The following is a 7953-nucleotide window of genomic DNA, read 5'->3' on the forward strand; positions in this document are numbered from 1 at the left end:
CTTATTTTATTGACTTTTCTCAATTTAAAAGAGCTTTATCCATTTTTAATATATATTAATTCAATTATTTTCTTTTGATTTATTATTGTTACATCATTTTCATTTATGTTAACAAGTTTTTTTCTAATAAAAGAATAATATTATATACACTATTGTTCTCTCTCTCTTCTCTCTCTCTCTATATATATATATTGTGTTAAAATTGATTGATAATAAAAATTAAAAAAAGATAAAAAACAATTGTCTTTTATATTAATGATCAAATTTGTCCCTGAAAGATCACTCGTCTTTTAAATTAGTTCACAAATTTTTTTTAATAAAATTCGTCATTAAAAATTTAAAATTAATTTCATTAGTTTTTCTATTATTTTCTTTTTTCGTTGATAGTGCCAAAATTTATTAATGTAGTACGTTAAGTGATATACTGTAACACACAAATAAAAGTCTTAATTAACTACTAGCATAATAAATTTATGAAATTAGATCAAATGAAAACCTAATTGAAAGGAGAACTTGAGACTTTGGAATTGATTTGATCTAATTTCATAAACTTATCATGTTAGCTGCCAATTAGGACTACTAGATATGTATTATGATGTCACTCAACATGTTACATCAACAAATTTTGACGCCGTTAACAACAAAAGTGACAAAAAAACTAACATAACTAATTTAAAATCTTTAAAAGATGAATTTAATTAAAAAAAATCTTTCGAAAACTAATTTGTAAAATGAATAATTTTTTAAAGATTAATTTAACCATTTACTCTAACTTTTATCATGTATACTTTCTCTATATCAGTCCAAGAGAATAAAAAAATCAACTCTTTTGAGTATCTATTTATTTTGTTTTTCATACCTACACACACGTGCAATAAGACAATTCTCTTACTGCAAACATTACAATAAACAAGATATCAAAATATCCATTGTTGTTGTGTTTCTTTTGAGTTTCTAACCCCACCATTGATGTACGGCTACACCTTTATCCCTCAACATTCCATAGAGTGCCAAGCACTCCCAATAAGCCCTACGGTTTCTATTGTTCTCTTGTTTTTGACGTGGCTTGCATTCCAAGAAAAGCTCATCCACCAGTCCAATAGTGTCTCTTTTTATCATTTCTTCCACCACCTCTGTTTCTGCTTTCATCACCACGAATTCTTCATCTTTCACATTCTTCCGCAGCCAATCTGACATTCCTGGCTTTGGCATCTCTTTCGCCAACGCCTCTTCCGCCGTAATCATCTCGATATTTATCTTGTATATTTCAAAATTTTTGTTCCTTGTTGGATAATTCTTGTGGAACCAATCACTTTTTCTTTCTCCTTCTTTCTCCGCCAATCCCACATCAATGAAAACTCTACGAGGATAACTCTCCAACGAATCACCCATCAAATCTGGAAGATATCTGTTAAATATTTATGAAATTAGTGCAAATTGCATGCATTTTCTATGATAGGTATATACATTCTAATAATTAGCTAGACAATGAATTTAAGGTAAAAAGAAAGTAGTAAAGATATCATTTTTTTCCTGTTTTCAATTTTTTAAAAAAATAAATTTTATTGAAGCACATTTAAATTTTAAAAATTATTATTATAAAACAAATTATTATTTTAAATGACGAAATAACTAATTCATTTTACATTATTATTGAAATTATTAAATAATTAAAAGTAATAAAAATATATGTTAAGAATTAAAGTGATGGATCTTGATATATGCTGGTGGATCATTTATACATGGTAGGAGGCATAGGTGGTTGATTAGTAGTTGGTGGTCCAATCCAACCTGCATATATAATATTTTTTGTTTACAACAACATAGTTAATTTCCACGAAAATAGAAAGATAAAACTCAGTTGCATATACGTAAAATTATAAATAATAAATTAAATAAAATAAATTTGTGTTATTATCTTTTTGATCATTTGTCTAAAATTAAGTGTTTTACTTACTTAACGCGTCTCAAATATTGTCTTGATTTTCCCGATGAGGCTCTTGGAGGCTCTAACAAGACATCTTCAAGGTTTCGCAGTGCAGCTTGCTTTGCGTCGGAGGAGTAGCCAAAAAGCTTTCTAGGCGCAGCCACCATTAGCGGTGGCTGATCATGATGATCAAGTTCTTCCTTTTTTATCATGGCCACAGCAATGAGATTCAAGCGCCTCACATAAACCATCTTGTAGTTGGAAGGCTTATAGAGTTTCCCCGAGGGGTTATCGCGGGCGAGAAAGGCGACAACCCCATCAACTTTCAGTGTCCTGTCGATGAACTTTGAAGCCGCCGGGAAATCTGTGGTGAAAACAAAGTCCACACTGTTGTCGATTACGTTCTTCTGCTTCTCCAAATCACTCAACAAAACAAGTTCCATGTTGTACTCAGAAACAATGCTAGGCCCTATTCCTGGATCTGCATTGTTATCATTGGTCATGAAAATTGCATTGCGCTGGGTAGGTTTCTTGAGCCCTTCGTTTGTAAGGTCATGGAAAAGAACACCCAATAGCTGGTCTATGTTGACCGAATCGTAGCTAACTTTCTGCTTATCAATAGATTCGGTAAGCAGATCCTTCTGTTGAGTTTCTTTATAAGAGATTTTCTCAAATTTGAAGGAAGACGATCTCATGATGCTATTCAAGGTGGCAAATGCGAATATCATGAGGAACAAACAAAAAACAATCTTCATGAACTTGAAACTTGGGATGAGCCTATTGATAAAGTAACGTGGGCTTTTAGGCAAATGCTTGATAATGCTTTTCTTGAAGTTGACATAGTGTTTTGATTTCAATGCAATGACACCGATGAGTTCGAACGCCATATTTATGATATGACGATTGAGACAATTAATAGATAGAATAAATGAATAGAATAATGTTTAAGACGACAAAGGTATAAGAACAAGTATAATTAAGAAAAAGAATATTTTGAGAAAGAGAGTGGAGGAGCTAGTCACAAGAAAATTTGGGTTCTAGCGAGTGCAGAATCTAGCAGCGGTATGGTTTCCACCAACAAGCGAGAGATGGTTGATCTGCAAGGTAGACCACATTCTAATCAATTCTCTCAGTCGCTGTACCTCCATTATTTTTTTTTACCAAGATCAGACTAGCGCCAATTTATTAACATCATCTCATGAATCTGTGATTAAGATGATTTTTGTGACAACATAATCTTATTTGTGTTGTCTCTATATCATCTAATCACAGATGCATGAATGACAAGAGAGCAGATCAGAGCAGTTTTTGTGATCTCTCTTCTCTCTCTTTTGTCTAACTCTCTCTAATTATTTGATTTGTTATTTTGTGAGGGGTGTGAGTTTTGATGGAATGAAGAGGGAGAGGTTATATAGATCCACTAGGCTTATTATGGGAGGGTAGATAAAAAAGTATGAGAGGAATTCGTGACAACAAATTATTAGAAGAGCCTAAATTTGCAATTTGTGGGAGAAAAACACGGTTGACGCAACGACAATGATGTTGCTCCATTCACTAATTTGTTAATTCATTATTTAATGAATTTAATTCTTTTTATTTTATTTTGATTTTATCTCCTATAGTTTATCAATTTTGATTTTATTTTGATAACATTTTGCTCCATCATATTGTTATGCATGTAAAAGATCAAGGTGTCTTGAAAGTGTGAATGCCCGCCCATCATGAACATCAGGAAACTGTACTGTTCTCTGAAGGAGGTCTTCCTAAAACTCACCAATGCAATATATTGTGAATTAAGTTAGTACGAAAGTAAATGCCAATTTATGGATGGGTTTACTACCATTACTATTATGATGAATATATTTTATGGTTGTGATGATGGGTTGGCACTTCAAGCATCATGGTTAATTGCTTATTGCCACTCGCGTTAACTATGTGTCCACACCATGCCATATTGCCATTCCATCTACTCTATTCTTGGCTTTTTTTTTTGTTTTCAGGGTTATACCTTTCAAATTCAACTCCTATACATAAACCTTAATTCAAAATTTGGACTCTCATGCGAACAAGATTAGAAAATTCATCAAAGTTATATTCTTGTAACACTTTATATATCACACTGAATTTCATCCTATAATCGTAAAGCAAAGATGATAAAACATCACTACAGTTCTAAAGCTCATACAGTAGTATATAATTCAAAGAAATATTACAAACTAAAAACTCGACAAAGAGAACAGGAGATCAAAGAGTTAAACAGAAAAAACAAAACGCAAAGCAGTCACATACGATAACTAAAACACGACGGCACGAATAAAAACAAAGTGTATAGGCATATATATAAGGTAATAGATATAAGAAACACAAAGTAAATAAAAACAAAGTGTCGCGGGCCGGATCGGAAGTTGGTGCTGTTCTAGTTGGGGCCTCATCACATGTATGGATTTGGTTGCTTTTGTTCTGCTGGATTATGTTGTATTCAAAATGGTGTATTACTTCATGCTTTATATGGTTCGAGCATTGGGTGTAGTGAATTGATTAGAATCCATAAATTTGTTGAAAGATTTCCTTTCAATATTTTTGGTCTTGGAAGTCGCTTAGGATCATGAGTAGTCGGTTATCCATCTCTGTATTTGTGAACTTTACTTTCTTCGTCACACCACTTTCAATTAGACTTCGGTGCCCACTTTTCGTGAACATTTCACTTGATTCAGACTTTCTTGCTTTTGAATTTCTATCACTAGAATGCCTAGTTTATCAATTTTTATTTTATTTTGATACCATTTTGCTCCATCATATTGTTATGCATGCAAAAGATCAAGGTGTCTTGAAAGTGTGAATGCCCGCCCATCATGAACATCAGGAAACTGTACTGTTCTCTGAAGGAGGGCTTCCTAAAATTCACCAATGCAATATATTGTGTATTAAGTTAGTAGGAAAGTAAATGCCAATTTATGGATGGGTTTACTACCATTACTATTATGATGAATATATTTTATGGTTGTGATTATGGGTTGGCACTTCAAGCATCATGGTTAATTGCTTATTGCCACTCGCGTTAACCATGTGTCCACACCATGCCATATTGCCATTCCATCTACTCTATTCTTGGCTTTTTTTTTTTTTGTTTTCAGGGTTCTACCTTTCAAATTCAACTCCTATACATAAACCTTAATTCAAAATTTGGACTCTCATGCGAACAAGATTAGAAAATTCATCAAAGTTATATTCTTGTAACACTTTATATATCACACTAAATTTCACCCTATAATCGTAAAGCAAAGACGATAAAACATCACTACAGTTCTAAAGCTCATACAGTAGTATATAATTCAAAAAAATATTACAAACTAAAAACTCGACAAAGAGAACAGGAGATCAAAGAGTTAAACAGAAAAAACAAAACGCGAAGCAGTCACATACGATAACTAAAACACGACGGCACGAATAAAAACAAAATGTATAAAACCTTGCAAAAGCTTCAGGATATATAAGGTAATAGATATAAGAAAGACAAAGTAAATATATATATATGGTCAATCTACGGTACAAATTTAAATTGATACAGATTTACAGATTTTCTATGCAAATGAATATGAGATTGACACGTTGCTCCTTTGTTGCAGGGCTTGTCTCATGCTTAGCATTAGAGGTGGCTGAGCCGTTAGCCAAGGGTGTTTGTCCGCATAAACTGGTGCTAGATCTGTAGAGGTGGGCTTTGGGCACCAACAAACATTAGGGATCCAAAAAAGAAGTTTTTTTTTTCTCCGTGAATGGGAAGAAAAAAAAGAGAAGCGATGTCAGGTTGCATCCATGGAGGGTGATCAATTGAGGAAGATGTGATCCCCAAAAACGAAGACCTAGGTTTCAGTGAAAGGGATACAGCCGCTGAAGGTGTTGATGTGGCGGTGATTCACAACTGGAAACCATCGACGATTGAAGTTGCGGTGTCGTGTCTTATCCGGCGTTGAATGCGTCTAACCGTCCGTCGTTCCGTCGCGGGCTAGATCGGGAGCTGGTGCTGTTCTAGTTGGGGCCTCATCACATGTATGAATTTGGTTGCTTTTGTTCTGCTGGATTATGTTGTATTCAAAATGGTGTATTACTTCTTGCTTTATATGGTTCGAGCATTGGGTGTAGTTAATTGATTAGAATCCATAAATTTGTTGAAAGATTTCCTTTCAATATTTTTGGTCTTGGAAGTCGCTTAAGATCATGAGTAGTCGGTTATCCATCTTTGTATTTGTGAACTTTACTTTCCTCGTCACACCACTTTCAATTAGACTTCGGTGCCCACTTTTCGTGAACATTTCACTTGATTCAGACTTTCTTGCTTTTGAATTTCTATCACTAGAATGCCTACTTGTTTCGGCCAACCTTAATACTGAATGCTGGTAGTAATAGACTTATGGGGTTCATTTACACTTGCTTAGTCTCACTCAAATTTCGTATCCCTCTTTCTATTTCTATGTGTAACGTTGTAGTGTTCCTTTCATATCATAGATAGTCATTATATAGAATATACGAAGTCATTCATGTACCCGATAAGATCAATAAGCATGCTACTATATGTGTGTGTGTGTGTGTGTAATACACATTGGTTTGTATGCAGCATGTGCAATGACATGCTTCAACTTGCTGCTGTTGATCAAACGCTTGTTGCATGGTTGACTACTGGAAAATATGCTATTCAAACTCTTCTTCTTTTTTGTACTTTAACCGCAGGAACGAGAACTCATTTTTGTTCCAACTCCTTTGCTGACAAGATTAATGCTAGTCGTATATATCAAGATAGCAATACCTTTTTTTCTTTGGCTTAATTAACCATGGTGTAACACCCTACCATACAGAGTCTTATGCTTAAGTCATAATTCAGAGATGGCAAGGTATTACGACCTCTAAAACAAAAATTTAGTACGTATAGTAGAATGAATAATTGATTATAACTAGGAGCCTTTGTAGAAAAAGGGGTAAACAAAAACCATAACTCGAACGCGCAACACTCCGATCGATAACGTAACGAGCAAAGGATAAGCTAACGCAAGATCATATATATAAAGAGTGTCAAAAACGGGAATATCAAGACTCAAAATCCGGCTGCGGAGCGGCAATCGGAGCTCTAGATCAAAAGTTATGGTGGTTTGAAGATCAAGTGAGAGAAAGAACTTGAGAGAGTGTTCTTCCTCCCCTCTCTTCAATTTCAGCGTGTTTGAGTGTGTTGTGAGGAGAGAGAGTGCTGAGAACTAGGGTTTTGGTTTAGTTATGTTGGGCCAAGGGCCCACTTTGGGTCCGGTTGGCCCGGTTTGGCCCGTTCGGTCCAATCTTGGTCCGATTTCTATAAAATTGGTACCGAAATTCTCGTCTCAATTTCCTCTATCATATTAAGCCATAAAAATAACATTTTTGGCTTTCTAGAATAAATTCTCATTTATGGGTTAATTAGCCGTTAATTAACCGGATCTTACACATGGCATAGGGAGACCCCGCCTACTAAATTTTCATTGTCTCTGAGCTTCCCGACCTCTCAGGTGACAAAGGTAGTTAAAAAGTGTTATGACAAAGGCGCAAAGTAATGAGTACGGTGAGAATGGGAGTAAAAAAACTTCAAGGTATCATTTTATGGATTCGGCAACATCGGTAGTTCAAAAATGAAATTAGAATAAAAACGAAGTTAACTGTATTAGGGTTTAGGGTGTTTATATGACATTGGTGTACATGTTTGTAGATGAGAAGTGTGAGATCGTAGATCCTATGAGGAAACGCTTGATTAAACCTAAAATTGTAGGGTCCTATAAAGAAACAAGTAATATTCGAATATTTATGTTATCTTTTTTGGAAGAAAACATTTCCTATACCAATTATGTGATATGGTGTGGCTGTCATTCCTTTTTTGTTTCGGTTCTTATCATAATGTCAATTAAGTTAGTTAATGTTGTTGTTCTTCACTGTTTTGACCTTTTGGAATTTTCCTAAATGGCTCAACTGAACCATTCATTCTTATAGAGAATATAGAAAGAGAACAAAAA

General features: G+C 34.3%; 1 protein-coding gene across 1 annotated transcript; it reads right to left on the reverse strand.

The window, feature by feature from the left end:
* Positions 813-3305, reverse strand: LOC107634179. The gene is made up of 2 exons (XM_016337751.2): positions 1958-3305; positions 813-1408 (listed from the first exon to the last, which is right to left on the reverse strand). Exons 1-2 carry the CDS (start codon positions 2812-2814, stop codon positions 955-957), a joined length of 1311 nt encoding a protein of 436 aa, XP_016193237.2. The 5' UTR covers positions 2815-3305; the 3' UTR covers positions 813-954.

This window comes from Arachis ipaensis, chromosome B03, assembly GCF_000816755.2.
Source record: "Arachis ipaensis cultivar K30076 chromosome B03, Araip1.1, whole genome shotgun sequence".
Lineage (NCBI taxonomy): Eukaryota > Viridiplantae > Streptophyta > Magnoliopsida > Fabales > Fabaceae > Arachis > Arachis ipaensis.